This window comes from Gymnogyps californianus, chromosome 7, assembly GCF_018139145.2.
Source record: "Gymnogyps californianus isolate 813 chromosome 7, ASM1813914v2, whole genome shotgun sequence".
Lineage (NCBI taxonomy): Eukaryota > Metazoa > Chordata > Aves > Accipitriformes > Cathartidae > Gymnogyps > Gymnogyps californianus.
This window is the reverse complement of record NC_059477.1, coordinates 3,462,814-3,488,280: the sequence shown is the minus strand read 5'-3', so window position 1 is coordinate 3,488,280 and position 25,467 is coordinate 3,462,814. Positions and strand designations below refer to the sequence as shown.

The 25,467-nt window shown below is 55.0% G+C and overlaps 2 protein-coding genes across 2 annotated transcripts in view; one reads left to right on the top strand and one right to left on the bottom strand.

Annotated features, from left to right (window-relative positions):
* Nucleotides 1–4,250: 4,250 nt before the first annotated feature.
* Nucleotides 4,251–8,326, top strand: RAB17 (RAB17, member RAS oncogene family). Its single transcript, XM_050899964.1, is given in 7 exon segments — nt 4,251–4,286; nt 5,118–5,277; nt 6,694–6,845; nt 7,275–7,400; nt 7,597–7,690; nt 8,194–8,243; nt 8,245–8,326. Coding segments are annotated over 7 exon segments (681 nt in total). The 3' UTR covers nt 8,308–8,326.
* A 4,916-nt stretch (nt 8,327–13,242) lies between these two features.
* The window catches only part of MLPH (melanophilin), a 29,020-nt gene continuing 16,795 nt past the window's right edge, over nt 13,243–25,467 (bottom strand). Inside the window, exons 10-17 of the mRNA XM_050900265.1 lie at nt 23,889–24,080; nt 20,634–20,828; nt 18,231–18,386; nt 18,026–18,118; nt 17,480–17,545; nt 17,260–17,317; nt 15,738–15,835; nt 13,243–15,336 (exon numbers count right to left, since the gene is read on the bottom strand). Coding sequence (XP_050756222.1) covers nt 15,310–15,336; nt 15,738–15,835; nt 17,260–17,317; nt 17,480–17,545; nt 18,026–18,118; nt 18,231–18,386; nt 20,634–20,828; nt 23,889–24,080 — 885 coding nt within the window. The 3' untranslated portion in view covers nt 13,243–15,309. The remainder of the gene's footprint in view (nt 15,337–15,737; nt 15,836–17,259; nt 17,318–17,479; nt 17,546–18,025; nt 18,119–18,230; nt 18,387–20,633; nt 20,829–23,888; nt 24,081–25,467) is intronic.

The window sequence follows — 25,467 nt, the reverse complement described above, 5'->3', positions numbered from 1 at the left end:
GGCGGGTCTAAGGTTCACCGATCTCCGGTTGCCTCTCACCTTTGACACCGCTCCCTGGGAGGTACCGAGTGGTTTCGCTTTTATCTGCCCCTGGCACGGAGAGGCTCAGGCAGCCGGACGGGGCTGTCGCCCCACCACCCCTCACGCCACGGACCGGAGCGCTGGGAGGAGAGCAAGGCTTCGGGAAGGTAAAGGCATCCTCCTCCGGGGCATTCCCCGCAGAGCAGGCCCCAGCCCCAACCCACCATCTCCGAGGTGCTTTTCCCAGACAAGCTCCTGGGACTCTCATCCTCCCAGCGGGAAGCAGCCCCGCATCCCAGCTGCAAAGAGGCATCCACCGTGGAGGGCAGCACCGTCCTTAGCGGCTCCCTGCCCAAGGGAAGAGATTTTAGGAAGACTTAAGAAGCCCTCTGCCCTATCCCCATCCTCTCGGGCAGCCAAAGAGCTGCTGCGAAGGTCTTAGCAGAGCACTTGGTCTCACCCACAGCCCGGGGCGGTCTCCGTTTATTGCTGCCTTATTTCCCCGACCTGCTCCGGCTGCACAGTTAATGACCCTTATTCTGTTCCCCTTAGCTTTGAGGAGAGCTGATTGCTTTGAGAAATCAGCCCTATGTAAATCTAACACTGTTTACACATTAAGTCTTTGCAGTTGGGATTTTCGTATCCCCTGGTAACCTTGGCTTAAACGAACTTCCAAGCGGTCACGCTCCTACACCAGCACTGTGAGAGCTTTAGCAGGTAGGAGGAGGCTCCCAAAAGCAGAGGAGTGTTTTGAGCTGAATACTGGAAGTTAATTGGGGAGGTAGATGCAGGACCACTATCTGAGGGGGGGGGGGGGGCGGAATCTAAATCTGAAGCATCGTGTCCAAAAATTGCAGGGCTAGATAGTGCAGACTTACACAGGTAGCGTCGGAGTTCTGTTTTTTTCCGAGGAGCTGATTAACTGTGGTTCTTCTTCACTGCTGCTCCCCTGCAGAAACTCGGCAAATGTCTTTAATGGTTTTAGGATCTTCTTAGAGCTTGTGGTTTAGAAAAGCTTAGACATCAGTTAGACATCATTAGACTTAAACATCATTAATTTCCCAGGAAGTTAAATAGAATCTTAAATAACACTTCTCAGTGGCTCGATCCCCAAAGGTATGCATTTCTTTTATTTTTTTTACTGTTTTCCTTTGGAAATAAAAGGCTTCTCCCCCACAATAAATATACCAGGGTCCCCCCTCCCCAGATTAAAAATACTGCAGAGATACTAATTTATTGAGTGGCGAAAGCCAAGCCCTTGCTGTTGCATTCCAGCGCAAGTATCTACTCTGCCACCTCATGTTTCTGTTTTTTATTACTAGTGTTTATGCCCATAAAACATGAGTTTGAAAGGATGCTGCTTAGATAAAGTCCGCTTTCCTGCTAATTATAAACAACTGAGTCACCCTCATAAACAGATTTGTCAGGTTCCTTCTTGGAAACAGTGAGGGCAGGCGGTTCAAGTGCAGTATCACTGATCTGGCGCTTGCTGCTGTACCCGGCAAACAGATTACCTTTAAGTTGATTTACATCAAACCAGTGGGCTCCGTAGGGGAAGCTGGTTAACACTGGTTGGAGCTGCCTCTGCATACCCACCCATTGCCCACGGGAAGGAGAGAAGAGACATCGAGACGGGGGAACGGGGGTGTCTGGCCGAGAACACAATTTCCTGGGTGCAGCGATGCTTAATTCTCCATTAGGAAGTGAGAAATGATCTGCGTCGCGGCCGTTTCGGTACTCACCTTCTAGGTAAGTGTAAGATCAGGCAAGCCTGCCCTGAATATCTGCTGCTAGACACAGCTGTCACAAAATATTAAGCTGTATCTGGAGACTCAATCCACCAACAGGATTTTTACAGGTGATTGAAGAGAAATGCTTGTCTAGACTACTCTCTGGCTCTTTATATTGAATCTGAGCAGGTTCAGCTTTCCCTGCCCCTCAGCGTGGCCTCTAGGCACGAGGACAGGACTTGTAACACCTCAGCAATTCCCCAGGCAGCTCCCTAAATTGCTGAGTTATTCTTTACCAGCATCAAACTAAAAAGCCCTGAAACCCAGCATCTAAGCAGTCCCAGTTCAGGTTACACCTCAGCCTTTCAAAGCCGGCATGGGAAAACCTGCTAAAGCCATTTTGCACGGAAGCATCGGTGACTTCTTCAGAGTTTCGAGTTTGCAGCGACTAGTTTATTCTAGTTATGGCAACAGAAGCTTTCTGGCATGCAGGTGCACTCTGCTGGGGCTTAACTCACAGAAACCAGCAGGAAAGTTGCTTTAAATGTTTCTTGTGGGTATGCTCAGTCAGTCTCAGCCCGGGGAAGTCAAGGAGGTTTCCAGATGAAGAACGAGCTTCCTCTGCTTCATCAGCAGCACAGGCTGAAAGAACAGGGATGCTGTTTGCTGCGAGGCAGCAGCATTGTTATCCGCACCCGGAGCAGGCATCGGTAACCCTGCCGGAGCAGCATCCTGGATTTGCAGAGCTGATTGTAACCCTAAGCAGGGTCTCGCTGACGGCCTCTTCCCCTGGGCAGGGAGCAGCCGCAGAAGGGTGACTACCAGCCACATGAGATGTCTGGAGGGCTTTTCCCGTAGTCCCTTAGCCAGCGAGCACAGGGTTTTACCCTGTACACTCCTTTCTTCCAACAAAAAAAAAAAAAAGAGAGAGAGAAAAAGAACAGAGTTTCCCCTAAATCCTATTTTCCATTGAATCAGAATAAAGCCACTTGTTTTGCTTCCTTGCTGTTCTCCTTGGGTTGAAAGGGAGACTCACCTTCTGCCTCCTAACATGGAAAAGAAATGGTTTCAAATAAGCTTTGGCAAAACTCCCCATCTCTAATAGGTGTTTGCTAGTATGAAGTTTGCAAGGAAATTTCCATCAATGGCAGTAGTTCTTGGGTGAGCTTTGTTCCAGTGTCAGTGCAATATTCTAGGGTTAAACAGAGCGGCAGAGTGAAATAATGCGAAACTGAGTTTAAGAGAGACAATCTTGGGTGCTTTTCATGCAGCTTCTTGCTTCCCTGTAGAGTTCTATGGCCTATCATCTATGGTAGCCCAGAAAGGATAGTAGTCTTATTTCCAGGCCTACAAAGAGGCAAATGTGTGTAACTAATACCATACGGAGCACCCTTATGCTGTGCCACAGGGTTTGTCTTTTTCCTGCTTAAAAAATATAACCCACCCCTAACTAGCTGTTCTGCACAAACTGCGATCCCGCTCTTCATCACCGGGCTGTACGAGCTGGGGGAGAAGATTTTACCCCTGGTTTTTAAGGGGATGAAAGCCCATCTCACCGAGCAGAAAAACCACCCGCATCTAAAGATACAGACACAGGTTCAGCCAGCACCGAGGAACGCTCTTAATGACAGCCTGCTTTGATAACAGCTCAGGGAAGGGAGAAGAATTAAAGGTCTGGAGCCTGCCAGATTGCAGGGGGAAGAGAGGCAAAATAAAGGAGACGTGTGGGATGAGCAGCGCGCAGGAACAAGAGGCTTTTGTCAGACTGCAGAGACCTTCCTGGGCTGGGAGCTACATTGCTAGCGCTGCTGTTAGGTGTCTTTATAAAGGTACTTCTTCTTGCTCACCTGCAAGTTCCGCACACCAAACTCCTGCGAGCCCCAGGTAGAAATTGGAGTAATTGCACCAAATCTTCATTATAAGTCTTGCAGGTCCCTGCTCTCTGGCTGACCAGGGCTTTCTTCAAAAGCACGCGGAGGGTGGCTCTTCATTTGGCATGCAATAGTGGCGAGAGGGTCAGGACACACAGGCAGGGACCAGCAGCAGGACACTAACATTTCAGCATCCTTCACAAGGCTCCTCTGCTGCCTTTGGGTGTTAGAAGATCAGATCTATATAGGAGGCACATCCCATCTCTGCACACAGCAGTTACAGGCTTGCTCGTGGCATATTTCCCCCTTGCTGCTGCATGTGAGGTGGGATAAGTGCATGCAAGGTCATCTCATACCCTTCTGCTCAGTTCAACACCCCATGACCCTTCATCTTCAACCTCCCTCTCTCCTGCATAGCTCTCCGCTTGAGCTGAGTAATTTTAGAGGAGGAGCTCTGTAAGGAGGAGCCAAGGCAAAGCTTTGGCTAGCTGCAAGACAGTGTTATTCGCCACCCTGCGCTGACAGTTCCCACCGACAGCGGGGCAGTGTCGCTTCCTTGAGCTCAAGACTAGGAGAAGAGGACACGTGCCACCCCGAGGGCTCACACTGACCGTCCTCTTCCCAGGGTATGGCCAATGCTCTGCAGCAGCTCCCTTCGAGTCAGGTTTGAGGCGAGCACCGTTATTTTGGGCTGTGCTCCCCTGCCGTCCCGGGTCACCGCGCGGTGTAGCTCCACCCCGAGTGATGCAGAGTCACACTCCGTGGTGCGACGGTCATGAGGGCGTGAGACTTCACGGGCTTGGTCTGCCCGGCGTTTCTTAATCCACGGTGGAGGAGCGCGTGCCGTCTGCTTTGTGTGCTGCTGTCCTCAAGGGTGCTTGAGTCAGGTCCTCTCACTCCTGCTTTTTCACCCTGGTGAGCAACATGCTGACTCGAAGCGGTGCTGCCACAAAGCCCATCGGCTCTTGAGGTGCCCAGCCATTCCCTGGACAGTGTCCTTAGCAAGCTGGTAGCGGTATCACCTCCACACTTGAGCTCACCTCAGCCTGAGTTAGGCTCTCCTAGTATAACTTCTAACCAAGACCCACAATAAACGTGGAACGTCAGCGGCCTAAGCTCTTCACCAGGACTTTTGGGAAGGAGGCGTGCTCAAGAGCAAGGCACAGCCATAAGTGATGTCCCTCTGCCATTAACTTTCTCCAGCATGTCCTCTCTTTAAAGGAGATGCACCCAATCCAATCTCCTTGTCTACATCCAAGAAGGCCTCTTGCATCAAGTTTCTTCCTAAAGATCTCCACCCTCTGGTCATAACTGACAGTGGCAGATGGTTTGATGTATTAAATTTGATTCAGGATATCAATGATTTTATTCTAGCCTATTTTGAGTTTAAACCCCACCTGCCCGCTGCCACTGGTCAGGAGTTGGTGCGGGAGGCTCGGTTGATGGACCTGTGGTCACTGCTGATGCATGTTGAACGGAGTTGGTTTCCTTGCAGGGCACGGCGCAGAAAGCAATGCTGGGCACCTCCCTGGAGGGGACTCGTCCCACCTACATCTACAAGGTGGTTCTGCTGGGGAACACGTCGGTGGGAAAGTCAAGCCTGGCCTACCGATACGTGAAAAAAGACTTCAAGGAGTCGCTGCCAACCGTGGGATGTGAGTGAGTGGCTTCAATAGCTTGATAGCTCTGGACAAGAGACCAGGCCTGATGCCCTTCCTTGCAGCGGGGTGGGATGCGGGAAAACAGGCTGCTACATCCTGCAGTAGCACAGACCCACTTTTGAGCATGATATGGACTTGCCCAGAGCCAGACCTCCCCCTTCACTGTCATCTTCAGATCTCTGCAGCCCATTTTCCTCAGCACCAGGCTGTATGCAAAGCGACATCCAAATTGCACGGGTTTGGCTTAGTGCTGCTTTTTGGAGGCAGATGAGCGGCAAAATGAGTGAAACCTGGAGTCCAAACTGTACGGCCCCTCTGCCTTTTGCACGCTTGGTCCTGTGCTGCCTTCACAGCTATTCAGACACCCCAGGAGAGTCTCTCCTGTACGTGTGCTGCCCCAGCCTCAGTGTCCTGCTGGAGCAAGGAGGTTCTGGCTGGGGTGCAGGTGGGCAGGACAGCCCAGGAGGAGTGGCCAGCTGCGGCAGGACCCCCCCAGCGCTGCCCGATGGTAGGCTCGCAGCGGTGCCTCCTTCCTCCAGCCTGCCTGCAGAGATGAGAGCGCAGATCTCCCCGTGCCCTGGCCAGGCTGCAAAGCCCACGCTCTGCCCCACTGGCAAAGGGGAGAGCATCTGCCCCTGCGCGTCCTGTCCTGACAAGCCATGCTGAACAACCCACGTCCGAAGGCAGGCCACGTGCATGCTCATGCTTTGACGAAAACTGTTTGGAGAGCTGCGAGAGCTCTGCTCCCTCTATAACCTCCCTCAGGCCAACACGCCTGCTGGGATCAAGCTCCCTCCCCTGCACGTTTGCATCAGCACAGCTTCCTACAGCACCTAGCCATTATAGATGTTCATTTTACACGATATACCTGAGTTTTGCCCTAAGAAGGGACAGCAGGCACAGAGGTTGTGGTCCCACTTGGAGCCTGAAGAGCCAGCTGGTGGAGGAGAGCGAGGCACTGCGGAGCTGCTCCCCTTGTCCCTCTGCCTTGGCTCTGGCTGGTCCACAAGCAGCCATCTGCTCCCTGGGAGCAGGGATGGAGGCTCCCCTCCAGTGGGAGCCCTTTTCAGTGGATATTCCTACTCACAGCTCTCACAGGTCTGACCCACCAGCAAAGTGGAGGTGGCTTTCTATCTGGGGGCTATTCTGCAAAGCTCAGAGCTATCTGACATCAAAACTGGTGTACATCCACCCAAATCTGCCACCAGGAAGGGCTCCCAGCCTGCCACAGGCTGCCCTGCCTTGCGGCATGCCACCCCATCAACGGTGCCAGTGCTTATGAGAAACCCATCCCAATTTTGTGCATTAGAGCATTGTTACCAGCCCTTGGGATGGGTTTGACCTCACGGCAGCAGATCGGAGCTCTCTGCTCTTGCTGCCAGCGAACGTACGCCTGCATCTTGCTTGCAGGCTCCTTCTTCACACAGACGATCAACCTGGAGGTAGCTACCGTCAAGTTTGAGATCTGGGACACGGCAGGCCAGGAGAAGTACCACAGCGTCTGCCACCTCTACTACCGGGGCGCCCACGCTGCTCTCCTCGTTTACGACATCGCTAACAAGGTAAGGCAGGGGATGCTGATCCCATCTGTGCCAAAACTATGCCGTGCTGCAGCAGCACTGGCGGGGCAGGGGTGTCCAGATGATGGTGTTTGTCCTTGGTAGAGCAGAAAGCGGTACACGAGCACTGCCTGAGAAGATGAACGTCCCACCTGGGACGTGCCAGGGGCTTTCCCTGCCCGTGCAGGACCACGCCACCACCCCAGGGGTGATTTCTGCTGCCATGCAGAAAAAGTGCATCCCATCCAAGGCTGATTTATCCCTAAAGGTATTTGAGGGCCGGTGACCTGTTTCCCTGAGAGAGAGGGCAATCAAAACCACATCTCTTCCACTGCCTTCGGTTTGGTGTCACCCGTCCAGCTTTGCTATGCCTGAGACAAAGGGATTAAATCAAAAGCAGGTCACTGGGTGGTTTTGTCTCCATCTCTTCAGGAAACACTCAAAAGAGCAAAGCTGTGGCTGAGGGACCTGGAGAAGGAATTCCTTCCTGATGAAATCGTTGTCGCTTTGGTAGGCAACAAGATGGACCTTGCTGTGGAGCGAGAAGTCGCCACCGAGGTGAGCGCCTAGGCCCCCTCGTCACCCCCTTGCCAGCAAGCACTGGGATATGTCCTAGCAAAGCCGAGAATATAAAAAGGCTTTCAGACACCTCCAAAGTCCCCGTACAATTATTGACCCGCCATGAAATGCCACTGTAACCGAACAAGCAGCCCCAGAGGGGGCTGGGGAAATAACTCTGCTTGTCTCCACCTAGGAGGGGGAAGAGTTTGCAAGGACCAAAGGCCTCCTGTTCATGGAGACATCTGCAAAATCCAACCACCAAGTAAATGATATCTTTATGGCCATAGGTGAGTTGTGTGATGGCTCTAGGTGAGAGCAGAGGCGGGTGGACCACAGGCCCCAAACCGCTGCTTCAAGGCTGCAAACGCCTTCCCGCCTGCAAAGCTGACCCCCTTCCTTGCTTGTGCTTGCCACCGAGATCTTCTTCGTGGCCAGTCCAGCCTGTGCCGCACCCGGCAGCTGCAAGGGTCGCAGCCACAGCAGTCCATGGTTTCTGTGAAACGTGCCACACCTCTTAAGGCAGAAGGATGGACAGGTCCATCCCAGGATGCTCCAACATCAGAGATGGATTTCAGGCCCTCTCCCAAAGCCACAATTCTCTTTTGCTTTAGTATCCAATCTAGGTGTAATGGTGTCCCCAGTGTAGCTGTTCAGTAGAGATCTAACACAGTCACCATGGGATGGTACCGGTGGCCATCAGTGGCTCCCCTGCGGTGGGACGGGACAGCCATCACATCCCACCCCACCAGCAGGAGAAACGAGCCCTTTCTCACCTTATGTTTCTTCCTAGCCCAAGAGCTCCTGCGGCGGGAACAAGAGAAGGCTTCCGCCCTGTCCCCGCTGTGGGAGGTCAACAGTCAACCTGGGGGAGAGCGGGGTGAGGACGGGGTGCTGCCGGCTCTGAGGACGGGCAGCTCTGGACCTCAGCAGTGGCTGGATGAGGTCTCCAAGAGGAGCAATGACAAAGCAGGGGGGACGCAGAAGCGCAGGGGCAGCTTAGCCCGACCACCCTCCCCCTCGGAGCGAGGTCAGAGCCCATCCTGGGGGCACAGGGCCTCTTCAACCCTCCAGCACTGGCTTCATCCAGAGGTAAAGCACAGGGCTTTCTTCCACCAACTTTCTGCTTCAAGATAGGAGCATGACCCACCAGCACCACTGCCACCGGCCCTGGCTGGTGACATCCCCCCACCCCAGCTGCACGTCGCCTCCTCCATCTCCCTTCCCATCTGAAAAAGGAGGGTTTAACTTTCTGGAGCGAAGCAGGTGCATCCCGGTGGCTTTACACCCAGGCTGCAAATAAAGAGAATATTGCCCTAAAGGTGGTGTTATTTTTTTTTTTTTGTTTTCCTGACCTGGATGTCAGCCTGCAGGCAGGGACCACAGGAAGCCTGGAGGTGGCAGGGACCGGACCCGGTGCTCCCCTCACCCCGCCGGCCCCCACCCGACCCATTACAGGGGTCACAGCCCATCCTCTGGAGAAATCACTCATTTCTTACTGATACAAGAGCCAGGTCTGGGGGTAGAGCAGGGCCAAAGCAAATGCCAGGCGTCGCAGTAGCCCGTGCCTTGCAGGGCCTCCCCTTTGCACGTTATGAATTACGCTGCGGGAACGCACCTTGGCTGGAAGAGGAGAAAAAAAAGAAAAAGCACCTGGGCTCTCTCCAAAAGGATGTTGGTGCTCAGCAAAGCTGGTGTCGGGCTCAGGGAATACGTTGCCCTTTCGGGGAGAGCTGTAGCAACGCTGGCACGGCCAGGGGCAAAGAGCAGCACCACTCACCCTGTCTGCAGGGCAACGTAACCGCTGAGTTTTTGGGGCATGCCCTGACGGCAATGCCAGCCTGCAGGGCAAGGCTTGGCCCGCTGAGCTCGGCCACAAGGCAGCAGACACCCTTGAAGATGTTCCCCATAGAGAGGAGGGAACCACAGCACCCTTTGCCTAGGTTTGCCGGTCAGGTCCCCCCCCCAGTACCCCACACCGGCCAGGGACACCCACCTGCAATGCTTCCCCAAGGCTGAGCCACCCTGGAGCACGACAGGGGCTCATTCTCAGCAAGAACACAAATTTGCTGCCTCCTCTTGCCTAAATCCCCTGTGTTAGGGTGATATTGGGTGCTAACTGCCACTCATCCCCTCCATCTGCCCCTTCCCCTCCCAAGATTAACCCTTCCCTCCCCAAACAGCCCTAGACCCTCAATGCTGGGCCAGGAGCCGCACCTGAGGGTCACCATTCTCTGTGGCCCCTCTCACCCCCAAACTGGAGACGGGGTCAAATGGTCTGGCTTGGGGACACAGCTCATGAGGGGACGTTTGGGAACATGCAGCGCGATGGACAGGGCCCCACGTGCTCCCCGAGCATTTCTGACTTGGGCCATGGAAACGGGGTGGCTGTTTCTGACCGCAACACTGTGGAAATGAAGGTGTTGGGGGCACCCATGGGTGCCGGCATGCTGTGGGGACCCGAGGGGATGCACCTGGGAAAGGGGTCCCTCTGGGGCTTATTTTTAGGGTTTTTTTGGGGTGTGGAGGGATAAACATGCCGTGTCGTGCAGAGAGGGAAGCACTGCCGCACTGCATGCACCGCACCACTGCAGTGCAGGCTGCAAGACCATGGCAAGACCAGCAATTTTGGGGGTCACACCCCCAACCCCGTGCCCCCCCCCCCGCGCCCCCCCCCCCCTGCGTTTTGGAGCAGAGAGGCTGGGACACGAGGATGAGAGGAGAAAGGCTTTTATTGTCGGCTTCAGCTCAGGGGCTCCGCTCCTCCCGGGGTGGCTGGGGGTGCAGGCGGCGGGGGCACAGGCTTGCCACCGGCCGGCCCCCCCGGGATGGGTGCCCTCGCCCAGGGCTTGCCGCCGCCCGAACCGCCCCACCGGCCTGATCCCGCGCCCCGTGTACCAGGAGGGGTCGATGTCCGGGTCTGCAAGGCAAAAGCCGAGGAACCGTCAGGGGGTGATGGGGGAGGACGCGGAGAGGGGACAGGGCATTGCACCCATGGGTGGGGGGGATGACGAACACCAGGGGAGCGGGAAAGGGGGTTGAGGGGGATAAAAGCTGTTGCAAAGGCTGTTTCAAAGCAAACCTTTGCTTCTGCATAGTGACACCCCCCCCTTGCCCCCCCAAATGCAGCTGAGTCTGGGGATGCAGAGGGGGCTGGAGGCAGGGGGTTGGCTGGGGACAGTCCCTTACTCCTGCTCTCCATACTCCTGATTTCCATGGAGCGCTCACGGATGCGGCCGTGGGCGACGGGCAGGGTCAGGCAGGCGAGCAGCAGGCACAGGAGGCAGGTGGCCCCCAGCTTCATCCCCGGCACTCTCCGGCTGCGGTGGCTTGGCCCCAAAGCCTCCCGGCCTCCGGCGCTTCCCGCTGGTGCCACGAAGACGACGGCCTCCGACGCGGCTGCGGGAGCGAAGGGGTTTGGCCGTCTCAGAGACACCCCGCTTGGGTTAAACTCTCGCGGGGTGAGCCCCCCATCAGGAGGGGAAGGCTGCGATGGAGGGGATGGGGCGACTGTATCGCTGCTGCCACGGGGCTGCCGCCCCCATCACAGCGTCACTGGGCCGGCAGCGATGCGAGTGTCTTGGGGCAGCTTGATCAAAACCCGGGGGTTTTGCTGGGGCTGATACCTCTGGGGAAAATATCCCCTGCAAACATGAGTTGTAAGAACCTCATGCTCATTAAAATAGGTTTTTGTCCTAGCCTAGCGCCTTAGGCCAGGCCTGGCATCGCTCTTTCTCTCCGGGACCCCCAGTATGCCCGTGGCACCCCGCAGCCCAGGAGATGGGGAGAGGGGCCACCGCCAAAATGCAGGGCTGGCAGCACCAAGCAAAAGCTGCAGAGGCACAAATGGGTTTTGCTGCCGGATGCTGGGTGATGGATGGACCGCGGCCACCTCTGCACCCTTGGCACCCACCCCTGGACCCAGCTGCCAAAATGATAACCTGGGAGCACCCTGTAACATGCTTTATGGCGATGAGCGGGACCGTGCAGGGCAGGCTGAGCGATGGGCTTGATTTCTGCAGCCACCTGCAACGAGGGAGCAGGGAAAGGGGCAGAAGCGGGAGAGCTGCGTTAAGCAGGACATGGCAGGGACGCGGCAGCAGCTTTATTTCCAGGGACTTTCGCAAAGGAGAAGTTTGCAGCATGCCAGGCAGGAGCCAGTCTGGGCTCCTGAGAGCTCAGGTTTGCTGCGGCTGCTGACTTTTCCCCGTTTTGGAACCCCCCCAGCTGGCTGGACAGACAGCAGGACGCACACACAGAGGCAAAGCAGCGCTCGGGAAATTATCCCGAGCAACAAAAGCATCACGAGAGGGAGAGAAAAGCGGCGCTCCCCCCTTGCCGGGGCTGCACTTACCGCGGTGTGGCGAGGCGAGGTGCCCGGCTGCTGTCCCGCTGAGCCGAGCGGCCGCCGTCTGAGCCGGAGTCCCCTCCGGTTGCCGTTTTTATGGCCGGTTTTGTGCTGATGTCAGAGGCGAGCCTCAGCGGGGACCGAGCCGGGGCATCTCCCCTCCCTGCCATCCCCTCTCATCAAATCAGCACAGGGATTTTCATGACTCAGAAGGGACCAGCGTTTTATCTTCCGCTGGCCGAGACAGATAGCTTGGGAACATGTTAATCCCTGTCCTCAACCCGGTGTTATTTTGGACAAGGGGAAGTTTTCTGCTCCATCACCCCGCCCGCGGGGAGCCCCTCATCCAACACCCGCTGCGGTGGGGTCGGTGGGTGATGCTGCCCTGAACGCCGGGGTCCTGCTGCCACAAACCTGCTCCACCGGAGGAGTTACGCTGGGTGCCACCACCCTTTCTCCTTCAACCCCCTCCCCAAAAGCTGCTTTAAGGAAACTAGAAAATTAAATACAGAGAAGAGGGGAAGGCGACTTGCTGGGGCACATGGGCTGGCAGGAGCAGGCTTGTCCCCATGGCGTGAGGGCTTCAAAGCTCCCATTTTAAATGGGTTAAACCACCCCCAGGTAAAGATTTCTGATGGTGGTTGTTCTGCTGGATGCAATGCCGGAGGAGCCAGCTCAGGTCCCCAGCATGAAGGGCCGGTTGGTGTCTGAACACAGGTCCAGCCCCAGGCAAAACTGGAATTACTGGGACTAGAGACATCCCAGGACATCTCTGTTTTGGCAGGATGGTGAAGACACCCATGGTGTGGGCAGGGGGCAGGTCTCTGTCTGCCACCCCCATGTGGGGCTGGCATTGCCCTGGGACAGATCTCCATCGCATGCCCGCAGTTGGCTCCGCTGCCCGAGCACAACCAGTGTTGGGGACGGTCACAGGAGCAGCATGGGACACGGCGAGTGCTGCAGAGGGGCATCAAAGGCAGGGAAAGGGATGAAGAGAGGAGAAAGATACCCCATCAGCCAAGGAAATCCAGACCCTGGGCTCAGCAGGGCTCTCTCCACCCCAGGCTTATTGCTATTATTTAATACAGATTTAAAGCAACCCTTTGCTGTTGTGGGCTTGTGTTTCGGGTGGCTTCGGCTGCCAGATTTGATCCTGGGTTTCCATGCAAGTCGGAGCGTCGTGTTTCAGGGTCAGCCCCTCCTTACACCAACACCGCGCATCCCCTTTGCCCGCCTGGCCTTGCCCCTGGGTACCACTGACCCACGCTCATCACACCCGTGGCTCTATGACCAGCATCTGACAAGTCGTATTGCCATCCTGTTCATCACCATCTCCCCCCCCGTTCTACTTCGGTGCCACTGATTCAGCTCCTGTCTGCTTTCACCTGCCTAGTTTTAAAGCGAGGGGTGCACCAGCTGGTTAAAGGAAAGGATGGGAAGAGAAAGGAGCCTTCGCTCAAGTGAGCTGAAAGAACAGACACTGCAAAACAGGTCCTAGGTTCTGCACACAAAATTGGCTTTATTGCGTGATTTAGTGTACATACATATAATCTCTACACAGGCAGATGGGGCAGGAAACCGGCAAATAACAACGTGGGTGACTACAGCCTGAACGACGCCTTAGTTTGCACTGCTGAGGCTCACTGCGAGGACTTCTTCGCAGGGTCAAGCATCCGAGCGGTTGCGTGGAAGGACTTGAGTTACGGCTGAAACCAGATACAGCAAGAGATGCGGTTGGGGCGAAGGCTGAACCCTGACACCAGAAGGGTGGGTGCAAACCCATAGCATTGGCCAGATCTTGGTGGAGCTCCCGTCTGCCAGCCAAGGAGCTGCCATCCTAGCACCGAGGCTGGCTGAGCAGCAAGAGGTGCACCCGGCAATGCTGTGGTGTCTGGGAGAGTTTCTACAACGGCAGTAATTTGCACTTACCCTTTTGAACTTCAGGCCAGAAGGATTGCATTTTAAAATAAGAAACTGGTTTTGTTTCCAGCTGGGAAGCCCAGGCTATGGACTTACAAGACGGCTCTGGAATGACCGCAGGACCAATTTCTAGGCAGTTAAGCAGTCTCTACTACTACCAAAGCCAAACATACGTGTTACTTGCATGAGAATTCACACTACCGCTCATAATTAAAGTGGTTTTAGTTCAGATGCACAGGAATGGCCTAAAATGGCCCAGTCCGAGTGGCCATTGATGGGAAACTGCCAGCATCAGTCTGACATCCCCGCTCAGCTGTGAGCGATCCTCCCAGCATCGCCACTGCAGAGGGAGGGAGGTGGGGGCTATAAAGGACAGGGACCAGAAGGTACCGAGCAAAATGTTTTAACATGAACCTCCTCCAAAGTGACCTGCAAGAGAAAGCAATCCTCTCCCCATCCCGATGTCCTGGGCATGGGTACGGGGCCAGGCACTGATCCACCAGGGTTAGTGGATGTGGAGAATTAAATGTTGGAGGAAAACAAACAATTCTGCGTATCTGGGGGAGGGCACTACCAATGCCGCTGTCACCTGGCAGGAGCCCAGGGCCACCGCAGCCCGCAAAGGCCATCACAGCCCCTCCAAAGGATCGGATGGTCCTACCAGGTTCTCCAGTCCCATCATCAGGGACAGGGGACATGCTCATCCACAAAGTGCCTCTCGGCACGGGCTGACCCCTCTGCGGAGCGGGGAAAGCCTCCAGAGAAGCACCTTCGCTCTGCTTGCTGGAGTCCTTCTAAACTTGCTGTTATAGCCTCACATGGGGAGGGGATATCTTCAAGAGCTGGAAAAGCAAACTGATCCCTAATAAGCCCTCCAGCCTTTCTTGCCGCTACTTCCCACAAGCCTCGCCTCACTCACGTCCCCAGATGGTCACAGCTGCTTCAGGCACGGTGGTGAGAAGCCTCAGCGGGTATTTGCATGGCTTTGTGCAAAGATCTGTTGGCCAAGTGCTCACTGGGAGGGAGCCAGCACTGCTCCCCACCCTGCTTTGCTGCTCAGGGAAGGGAGGCGATGCTCCAAGGGACATCGCAGGGAGTCGGGACCAGCGCCAGGATGCGAATCCCAGCCTGGGATGCCTGGGTCCCTGCTCTACCTGGGGTATCCCAAGGGCATCCTGCATCCGCTGTCAGGTCCTGTTCCTGCTCAGCACCAGCCCGGAGAGAGCAGGGACAGGTGCTGACAGCTTTTGCCAATTGAGGGCCATGTCACTGCCCCCGGTCCCCATGCTGGAAAGCCACGCTGACGTCCAGCTCCCTCCGAGGAGGTCGCTCCTGCCCTGCACCCCTCTGGTCCCCTTGGTTGACCTGGTACCAAAGAGCTGCCCAAAGCCAAGGTCTCATGCCTGCATCCTCCCATGAGAGCCCCCGGCCACGTGTCTGCACCCCAGTGCCTTGCTCCTCTCCCCAGCAGCTCCCAGCAAGACCTCCTGCCCACGGCCTCTGGCTTCCCTCCTGTCCGGGGTTTCAGGGAGATACGGGCATGGGAGAAGGAAGAGCAAGCGTTGAGGGGAAGGTGGTGAGGCTTTGCGCTGAGGTCCTGTATCGTCAGTGAAATGCAGTGGCAGGAGGGTCCCCCTCTCCTCAGGACAGGTGGGTCATCACAGGCTTCTGCAAGGCACCGGAGGGAGAAACCTCAGCTCACCGCCGTGCCCACGCCACCCCGAGCCACCCCAGGCGACGAGGCCAGCGCGCTCCTTGTCCCCTCCAGCTGCCACAGCATGGAGCGAGGACCTGCCCCATCCCATGGGCCACGCAGGCAGCGGGAATTCAAAGATGCACATCTCGTTTGGTCCCCCCACCCTGGGGCTTATGACATCCCAGACCTCAGGGGGTGATGCCCAGGCATGCCTGCCCTCACCGGCCAGCATGGCGAGACCAGTGCCGAGAGCTGGGTGCTCCACCAGCTCAAGGAGAGCATGGGGAGGGACAGGTCCCTCTGCGCAAGCCCAGGGAGGCAGGTCCCACGTGGAGCCCAGGTCAGCAAGCCTCCTGTGTGGCTGGGCTCGTACCGCAAAGAGCCTCTCCACTCTCCTGTTCTTCCCGTTGGGGTTTCTCTGTGTCAGGGAGCCACGGTAAACAGAGTTGCGGTCAAAGGAGTCGTCAGGACCTGTAGTGAAAGAAGAGAGATGGGCAGCAGGTCCTCATCCACCTCACTAGAGGTTTCAGTTACCCACCAAGTCACTTTGGTTTTACTATCCCCGCTGGCTGTGGTTTTGGATGCATCACGGCACTTCCCTCTCCAGGAGGGTGGTGAGAAGCCCTTTGACAACAGGGAGGCAAAAGCTGCTGCTACTCGGGTTTCCAGAGCGCCGTGCAAGCTGGGTCAGCCTGCCAGTGGTCAACTGCCAAGACTTCTGCTCTGGAAACCTCCATGGTACGGCAAAAGCCCAGCCCGTGAGGAGCTCTCACCGCCCAAGCCTACGACACTCTCTTGACCTACTCAGTCACCTCCTCTTCTCTGCCACCAACTTCTGCCAGCTGCACCTTTGCAGGCCCACCTTTGCAAGTCATTGACCTGCAGGGAGGGTGGTCAGGAGACTGAGTTGCCCCATCACCCAGCCCAGGCAGAGGGGATTAGGCTCGCCTGGTGACGTCCGTCCCGATTGCTCATCCCTCTATCTCCTCGCGGGCCTGACGCGTCCCCCGGGCTGCCTTTATCTGCCTGCCCTTCGCAGGAAGGAGAGCAGATGACTCCTCCTCAGCACGAGGAGAAAGGACCTTTCCACCTACCAGCCTCAGCTTGGGAAACGGCACTGTTAATTGTCTGCGTGCACAGGGGAAACGCGATTCCTTCTCTGCATTAAATGATCTTTCCTCGCTTCCCTCCCTTCATCTTCCATTATCTGGAAGAAGAGCCATTCTTTCTGCCTTTAAGCTTATGAGGCGAGATAAGAGAGAAATAGAAAAGTCATTTCCTAATGGGTCTCGCTGATATCGGTCAGGATGAAATGTTTCCAGTGATTGCCCCCTACCATACAAGCTGCTGTGCCAAGTTTCAGGTCACCATCTACTTTGAAGCACTCCCAAGCTGCTGTTTGTCATAGCTGGGCTGTGGAGGGCCTCTTGCCCCCCACCAGAGACCAGTGGCTGAGGCAGGTGGGCAGTGGTGTCAAGGATACCTTCCCCAAGACGACCAAGCAAGGAATTAATTGCTACAGGAAGAAATGATGGGGTTAGGTGAGGCTTTGAGTCCAGAGGGATGCCACAAATGAAGTAACACAGATGTCTCCCTGGACTCTGGGGTGGCAGGAGCCCAGGCTGCAGAGAAAGACCTGGTTCTTGGAGGACTGACCCAACTCAGCCTGACCTCCGCTCTCCCATCACTGTCCCCGATCCTGCCAGTTGCCTCCTCCTTTCTAAGTTATCCACCACAAGTTTCCCCTGTGGCTGTCCTAACAGGAGGCTGCGAGCACAGGGAACGGGATGCAGACACACACTGGACGCAGAGAGAGATGACCGAGCATCCCCCCCAAAGCCCAGCCCATCCACCCACAGGTCCCCACCTCCCACAGGCAGAGCCACAGTCCTTACCGGTGATTTCGAGGGGACTATTGAACTTCCTCCTGAACCCCTGCAGTCCGGGCATTGCCTGCAAGAGAAGGGGAGCAGCATGCCGTGGGGAAAGGGACGGGAGGACAGAGGTCCCCTCCGAGGCCACCACTTTGAAAGCAGCTCCCTGGAGTCCCTGGTTGTTCCCAGGCTTAACGCCGTGCCACGTGCACTAGCTGGCACAGATTAAACATGTACTCACTTTAATGTCATCCAAAGACTCCCCTGGACTGCTGCTGGTGGGACCGGGAGAGTAGAGGCAGGCAGCCTGCGGGCAGAGGAAGGGCAGATTTTTCTCTGGGGGTGCAGAGGAGGCAGACAACTCGGTCTGCCTTTCTTTGCGTTTTCACCTCTTTTGTTTAGCCTGAGCTGATCCTAAGGTGAGCAAAAGAGGCAGCGCCCTGCCACGGCAGCAGCTCTGCCTGGTGGATGCCATTATAAAAATCAGTATGGAAGTACAGGGGTTGAGTGCAGGCTGTGGTGCATGCAGCAGCCCTGCGTGCCCTCTCTGCAGCCTCGGGAAGAGCGCCAGTCCCCAGATACAAAATCCTCCCTTGATGCACGTAAGGAATCAGCGTTGTCCCCCATCCTCAGTGAGACATCCACTCTCGGAGCCTCGGGGCAGGGTACCAGGCAGCAGGGAGGGAGCTGGGCACAGCTCAGCAAAACAGGGGCGGCAGCAACAACCCGGGGGAGCATGAACATCTCAGGGCTGGGACCTCTCACACCCACCATCCTCCACGCTCACCTGCTCGCTTGACTTCTTCCTCGCCTTTTCCACCGACTTCACTGTCAGCCCTGCAGCGGACAGAGCCGCAATTCGAGATTCGATGTCCGATATCTGTAGAGGGAGGGGAAAAAAAAAACCATACAGATGGTGGCCGGAGGATCCATCACCAGCTTCGTTTGCTGTCACTGGCCGGGCAAAGCAGCTCTCGGAGCCAAGCCCTCACCTCGCTCTCTGCCTGCTGCACCTGAGCGGCTGCCGAGGCCACTTTGTCCTCCAGCTCCGACAGCTCCGAGTCAGTAGTGCCGCTGTGCTGAGCCCCTTCCTCAAGCTCCTTCAGGGTCTTCTCAAGCTGGTAGGTCTTCCCAGCAGTCAGGTACACCTGAAATGCAAGAAAAAAAAAAAAAAAAACAAACAAAAAACCCATATTGCAGAATTAACTTCCCTGGAGTCCTCCTCTCCTGGTGTGACCGCAGCCCCAGACACAACAGCTCCTGCCACTATTTTATGACTGCCTTCTTGCCTTGCAGCACAGACAGTACCAGTCAGCTCTGGCAGGGCTTTTCATCTCATTTCCTCCCTTCCCCGGGCTTTTCAAGAGCAATTACCAACAGGGCGAAGTGGTAAAAGGCTCAATGGGAACACAGGAAGGACCAAAACTCGGTGACCTGCTCGAGAAGCATCAGCATCTTTATGCCATGTGCTCAGAGGGGAGGCAGGTACCTGCAAATAAGTGCAGGCTGCCACGTCCCGTGGTGGCAGCAAGCTAGGAAGGAGACAGACAGACTTTCCAAATCCGCTCAGTCTTTTTTAGGGGTTTCTCTGCTGCTGGGTTGCCTGGGAGTAGGGTCAGGATTTGGGCGTCTGGCCCCGGGCAGTTAACCAACCCGACCCCTGCAAAAGGCAGCTTTGCCCAGGAACTGCTCTGGACACGCAGGAATGATCCCGGCCGAGAGCCCCAGCGCTCTCGTGCGCGAACAGAGCCCAGTGCAGCAGTGGGGTGAACATGGGAGTGCTGACTGGGGATGCACGGTGGCTACAGGAAGCAACGTGCTACCTTTGCTGTCTAGATAAGAAGGGTAAAAGGACCTATCCCAATAAAACCACTGGTTTTACTGTCACTTGCCTCCTCCTTGGCTACTACAAGGATGCAAATCCAAACAAGGCAATTTAGGAAACATTAATATGTCAGTATGCAATCACGTATGATGATCAGATGGGTTGTGGCCACTGTTTTGCTGACCGATCCCAAAATCTTGGTACTGCTAATGCAATTCCTGCTCCTCCAGCCCTCTCCGCTTTTCCTGGGCTGGGTATTGCACCCAACTGCCTGGCACGAGCCCCCTGCATGCACTGAAGCACCGAGCATCCGCCTGAATCACAGCAACGCGCCCCACGTCCCGTAGGTCCCACCCATCCCAGTGCAAACCCTGAGGCCATAACAGATGGCAAATGTTGGCGGGTGCTATCCGTGAAGCCGCTCAACCTGTGAGTCACAGGGACACAAGCTGTCATCGGGCCATCAAACTCCCCCAGTGCCCTCCGAGGTGGGTGGCATCCCTCAGAGCGGGGCGGTGAGCCAGCCCGTGACTCAGCCGGGGCCCTCGAGGGAACGGCAGGGCAGGATGAGCGCACACCTTCTGGGGCCATCGTCTACCCACCGCTTCACCCCTGCCCCGCCGCTGACGGCAGCGGTGCTAAGCTCAAAGTTCACATCCTTCCCAGCCCTATCCCCTCTCCTGGGAGAGGGGGAACCTCCAAACCTTCGTGCAGGCACCCCTCTGCCCCTGGGATGCTGCATTTGGCCAGAAACCAGCCGGCTGGTGCAGTTTCTGAGCACACTCTGCTCCCAGCAGCTCCCTGCTTTTCTGTATAACTTTCCCCCGATGAGAGGCGAGCCACGGAGTGTGTTATAAAACCCCGCTCCCCATTGCAGGACGCTCCTGACAGCGAAACCCGACCACCCAGATGGAGATGCGACTCTTCGCCCCATCTTTGAACTGTTTCTTTGGAGCTTGGTAAATGGCACTGCGGATGCAATCCATTTCCCACGGGGAATCGATTCATACGGGTTTACAGTAGGTAAAAAAAAAAATTGTCGGTGCTTCACAGTGTCACACTAACCTAGCAGGGGATTATACTCTAGATGTAAACTTATCACCTGCACGAGCCCGTCGGCCCCAGGCACAAGTCAGCCTTAGCGAACAGACAGGTCATGCTATCCTCGTTCGTAAAAGCCTTGATGAAACGCAGCGCTGGGGAGGAATCAAAGAGAAGCGGGACGAAAGCTATTGCTGCAGCTGGAGCACAGGAGCGCCGAAGTCCAGCAAAGCGATGCTACAGCAAGCTGGGGACGGCGCTCGTCCTCTCTCCCTGGCACTCACCCAGGGGGAACCAGGAACCGAGGCAAAGGAAGCCACAAGACAGAGCATCTGCACTTGCTGTTGTGCCACCTCCCTCGTAAGACAGCCCTGGCCACCGTCGGACAAGATTGGACTCCGTAATCCCTCTGTGGTGCCCATCCTTTTAATGCTGACCTACCCACTAACAAGAAATTTTGGGGTGGTTCCTCTGTATTCCCACCCCCTCGACGCCCTCCCTGCTTGCAGAAAGCTCTCGTGAACCTTACGTTTTCTTCAAGCTCACGGTATGCTTCGGCCACCTCTTTCCCATCTCCCAGGCTGGGAAGCTGCCCCGCGGGGAGGGCACAGCCGCCGTTGCACTGGCTCTCTCCATGCAACGACTCACACACCGCTTTCTCCGTGGCGTTTATGGCTCTCAGTACTTTGGCCGTGATTTCGCTCAAAGCCTGAGCCGACGACCTCTGCGAACACCCGGCACAGCCAAAGCGGAGGGTGGGAGGGGGGAAAAAAATAAGGACATTACTTTAATGCGGTGTACAAAACAGCGCAAGTCAGGGGTGAAAGGGGCATCAGACCTTCAGGAGCTGTAGAAAGATGGAGAAGCGATAATTAAAGGGCTTACGCTGTTCCTGAAGGGCTCTCCACCGGAGATGGATGCGTGGCTAAAGCAGAGCTTTGATCTCAGCCTGTGCTTTCTGGAGGATGGCTGTGACAAAAGAAGTCATCTCAAAAGGCTTGGAAAAGAGGTTATCAAGGGATGTGTCGCTCGCTGGAAGCGGTGCCACCAGAGCTCTCTGACAGCAGCAGCACCTGGCCACCTGAAGGCCACTCAGTTACTCAGCAGTTAAGATCTAATTGCAGCATATTGCTTTACACTTCAGCAGGCCTTGGGCATGGATGCAAATAATGCCTTAAGTTTGGGGCAAAAGAAAAAAAAAAAAAAAAAACCAACCCCAACCAAAAAAACCCCCCCACCCCATAAAATGATTGTATTGCCGCGCTGCCAGAACTTGGGACTAATGTCCTCCCCACCCCAAGGAGCGCTGATGGCAATAACGCCGTAAGTGCTGCCCTTCGCTTGATAAGGCACTAAGCACATGTAAAAATAGGCTGAAGAAACTCATCATCTCTCTCCCAACTGATAATTCCCTAGAAACCAAGGAGATGGGGGTGATATATGCACTGGTGGCAAAGACAAACAGTTGTGTTTACAACTGCACATATTTCCAGGTGAGCCGTGCTGCAGAGAACCAGCTAACTCAGCCCAGCTGATATTTTTATTATTTTATGGTGCCTTCATGGTACAGCAGAGTTTTTCCACATTTTCCATTAGGAGCGTCTGCTTTCATCGCAGTGTTCTGCAGTTAGAAGACTTCCTCCTGACTGGAGAGGGGACTCGCATAAAACCAAACTCAGAATCATGCAAAATCCAAGCCTGGATCTGGTATAAGCATAAGGAAAGTTGCTGTTTAAAAAAAAAAATCCATACTGACATAGCCTTTAACCAAGGCTGGTCCAGCTACATCACTGCAGGCTTTTCTAACTCAATACTGCACGAAGGTGTTTGAGCGTTACCACGAAGCAAAAAGCTGAATTTTGTTTCACTTTGCAGATTTGGTTCTGCTTGAGCTGTTGCAACCCAGCTGGGTCTCTCTTGGCTTAGGAGCTGTCATATAGCTCCTGTGTTACCTGCCTGCACGACTCCAGCGAGAGACAACAACCGTGCCTGCATCCTCCCTGCTTCAAAGCTGGGTTTTGGTCAAAGAAAGTAGCAAATCTGGAGAATCTGGGCTTCATTTTACAAGAACGAAGCAGCTTACATTGGTATCCCGCTAACATCTCCCTATTCCTGAGCACAGATCCGGGGTTGAGCCTCTGTCTGCTGCAGATCAGTAGCTCACACAGGAATTAAGTTACCTTGCCTTGGTGAGTTACCACTTATCCCCTGTGCTGCAATTAACTGGAAATGGTTACTAAGAAGATGCACATCGTTCAACCGATGAGTGCTAGTGAAGTCTAGCTGCAGCAATCATCTAAAAGCAGCTTCTAGGAAAAAGGAGGCAGTAAAGCAGGCTGTCGGTAAGAATGCAGCGCACTGCTGATCCAGTGTTGGTAAAAACACAGCAAATGGTACCCAAACCCGTGAAGGAAGCTGTTCTGCGAACAGTCACTTGCTCTAGTCCTGAGATTTTACGTAGAGCCGTGCAGAGACTCATACCTGAGACAGACTCACTAAATGCACCACGTGCGTACACGCAGCCACGCTCTCCAAGCCCAGCAGCAGCCAGGTTTTGCCTTGCGAGGCTGAGGAACAAAAGCACGTTAAGAGAGGCCTCCTGGCACCGTGAAAGTCTCCACAACCTCAGATGAAAGGAGCTTTGCAGGAGAGGAGAGGGGCAGCGCGGCCCCTGCTCGCTTCCTTTGCCGCGCTCGCGGCGACAGATGTGTCAGAGCAAGCACGCATGTACCCCATCCACCGCCAAGGCAGAAGGGAAGGGATGAACAAATAAGCCATTAGAGACCCAACAAGGAACGCTGACCTCTCCATTTTGTGCTAATGGACCACCTCGGGAGGCTCTGCGCAAGTGGAGACGCACAAGAATCTCCCTTTCTTTCCGAGTCACCTGGGCTGTCATCGGTTGCTCGTCCCCAACGCTGTCACCCAGCCCTACCGCCTGCCGGGCGAGGCGAGGGGGAAGCGGTCCAGCACCTCTGTCTGCTCTCGCTCTCCAGCCAGGGAAGCGATTCTCCCCTGCGAGGCTGCACGCAAACGGACGCCTCTCCAGCCCTGCCGCGGGGATACGTGGGGGAAAAGCAGATCTCCGAAATGCACTCAACAGGCAGAGGGATAAATCAGAGCCGTGGGGGTGAGGGGCCCTCTGGGGTGGTGGGAACGGTGCTTCATACATGCTGTGATCCCTCCTGCTCTCCCTGACCCGTGTCCCCACGTATCACCCACCACTGAGTAAGGGACAGGAGCCAGCACAGTGCTGTAAGTACCGGAGATGCTGACCTAGTAGAGTGGAAGCAGGACCAGGGATTTTGGGACTCAGGAGCACTGACAGGTCTGGAAGAGACATTTCAGGCTGTAGCAGGTGCCTGACAAAGGCTGCCAGTACTAAATCATCACCGAGCTCTTCTCCCACCCCAGGACTCTCTTCTCCATAATGACATCCTGATCCTGAGACAACTCTTCTAAATAGATGTGGAGGTTGTGTACCTTTTCATGACAGGCAGCAGCCTGCAAGACCTCTAAGAGACTTTACTTTTGACTCTTGGATGAGATTGGGAGAGCCTACAAGGAGAAAGGTCCAGATCCAACACCCTGGGACTTCCCTATCCCTTGACACTCTGTTAAAGCAGGCAGCTAAGTCAGACACACCACAGCCCTGGGAGGCATCGAGGTGGAGGTGTGGGACAGAAGAAGAGTCACATTATCACGGTGTAAGCCATAAACCACCTAGGGCAGAAGGAACCGCAGATGGAGCCTAGAACGATATGGATGGGAGGACACAGATTACCTTTCGAGCATCTCTGGCCATGTCATCACTGGAGAAACTCGTCTCTGGTTTCTTTACTCTCTTCTTTTCTTCATGCTCCTCTTCTTCAGAAGAGACTTCTTTGTCGCTGATGTTGCTGGCTAACTCCTCCAGCTTCCTCTTCAACTCCTGCTCCTCGGCATCGGGATCAAGTTGGGACTCTGGGGCCGGAGACTGAAGGAGCAGAAGAGGGGAGTCACGTAAGAGTCTCGTGTGGTGGACAATGGGGCATGCCCAGGTCCAGACACACTCACCAAACTGGCTAGCAGAGGAGCTCGAGGAGCGCGACCACAGATGGACTTTGCAAAGGGGACTTCGAGCCCCTTCTCCGCACCCATTTTCACAAGGGGAGCAGCAGAGCCCAGCGAGCTGCGCTCCAGCTCCACGCTGAGGAACACAAACCCTTGATCTAAAGAACCCCATTCCCATTTCCTGCCCCCCCCCCAGAACTTGCTTGTTTTTTCCTGTGGAAAATGGCCTTTTTCCCCCCTTAAAAAGGTGTGCATGGGGGATTTGGGGCCAAAAATCACCTCATTTTCATTAGGAACCACCGTGTGGCTGGTGGCTCCGAGGGCAGAGATCACAGCACCCCAAAGGCAGAGTCCACCAGGGTGAAGGAAGCAGCCACGTGAACCACTGCTCCCCGAGGCAGCTTTTGGAGCCTTTAGGTAGGCTTATTTGCAATGAGAAAACACGCAGCAAATTTTCCTGTCGGACAGATGGCATATTTCCACCTGGCCCTGTTATTATAGGTGCAATTCATGGTACCTGGAGAAGAATCCTATTAAACTCCCAGGCGCTGGAAGGGATCTCCAGATGTTACTGAACTCGCTGTCCTTTGCGTTAAGATGGGAATACAATTATCTGTGTTATACCTGGTGGGTTTTTGTCTAAGCTGTCCGTAACAACCTTGAACAACGGCATCCGCAGCAGGCAATCTTTCTCCCAGGCAACCTATTCCAGGGCTCTGCTCTCCTTTCTGCTAGAAAGCTTTGCTTGATAGTTAACCTCAACCTGTCCCGCAGCAGTTTGGACCCGTTGCCTCTACTCTGATCTGCCCTAGACATGGGAATAAAGCATGGGAACCTGCAACCGTGCACATCTCCGACTCCCTTGGTCAGATTTACTGACAGAAACACTGAATGATTACAAACATGGCCATCCCCATTACAAATTTTAGAATAAAAGAAGAAATTGCATTGTTTCATCTATGCCCAGGGGACTTCTCTGTAAGTATCACTGTCCATTCTACCGAGCCATCAGCCACCAGAGCAGCTCACGGTGATGGGTTCACACGAAGGAAAAGAAGAGTACATAGTCTAAAATTAGAAACCCCAAATCAATATTAAGCGACCTAAGTATTCACAGATTCTACATTGCTGCCCAGCTTTAACTTAATTTAGCTGTTTTCTTCCAAGCTTGATGGCATGGTAAGACAAGGGCAGCTCGGAAGAGATACAGAATTCCTTCTTGACTCCGATCTCATACACAGAATAACCAGGTGACTTCCTCATATGTACTAATTGAGTCTCCCATGATTTCAAATGAGCTGTCACAGCTC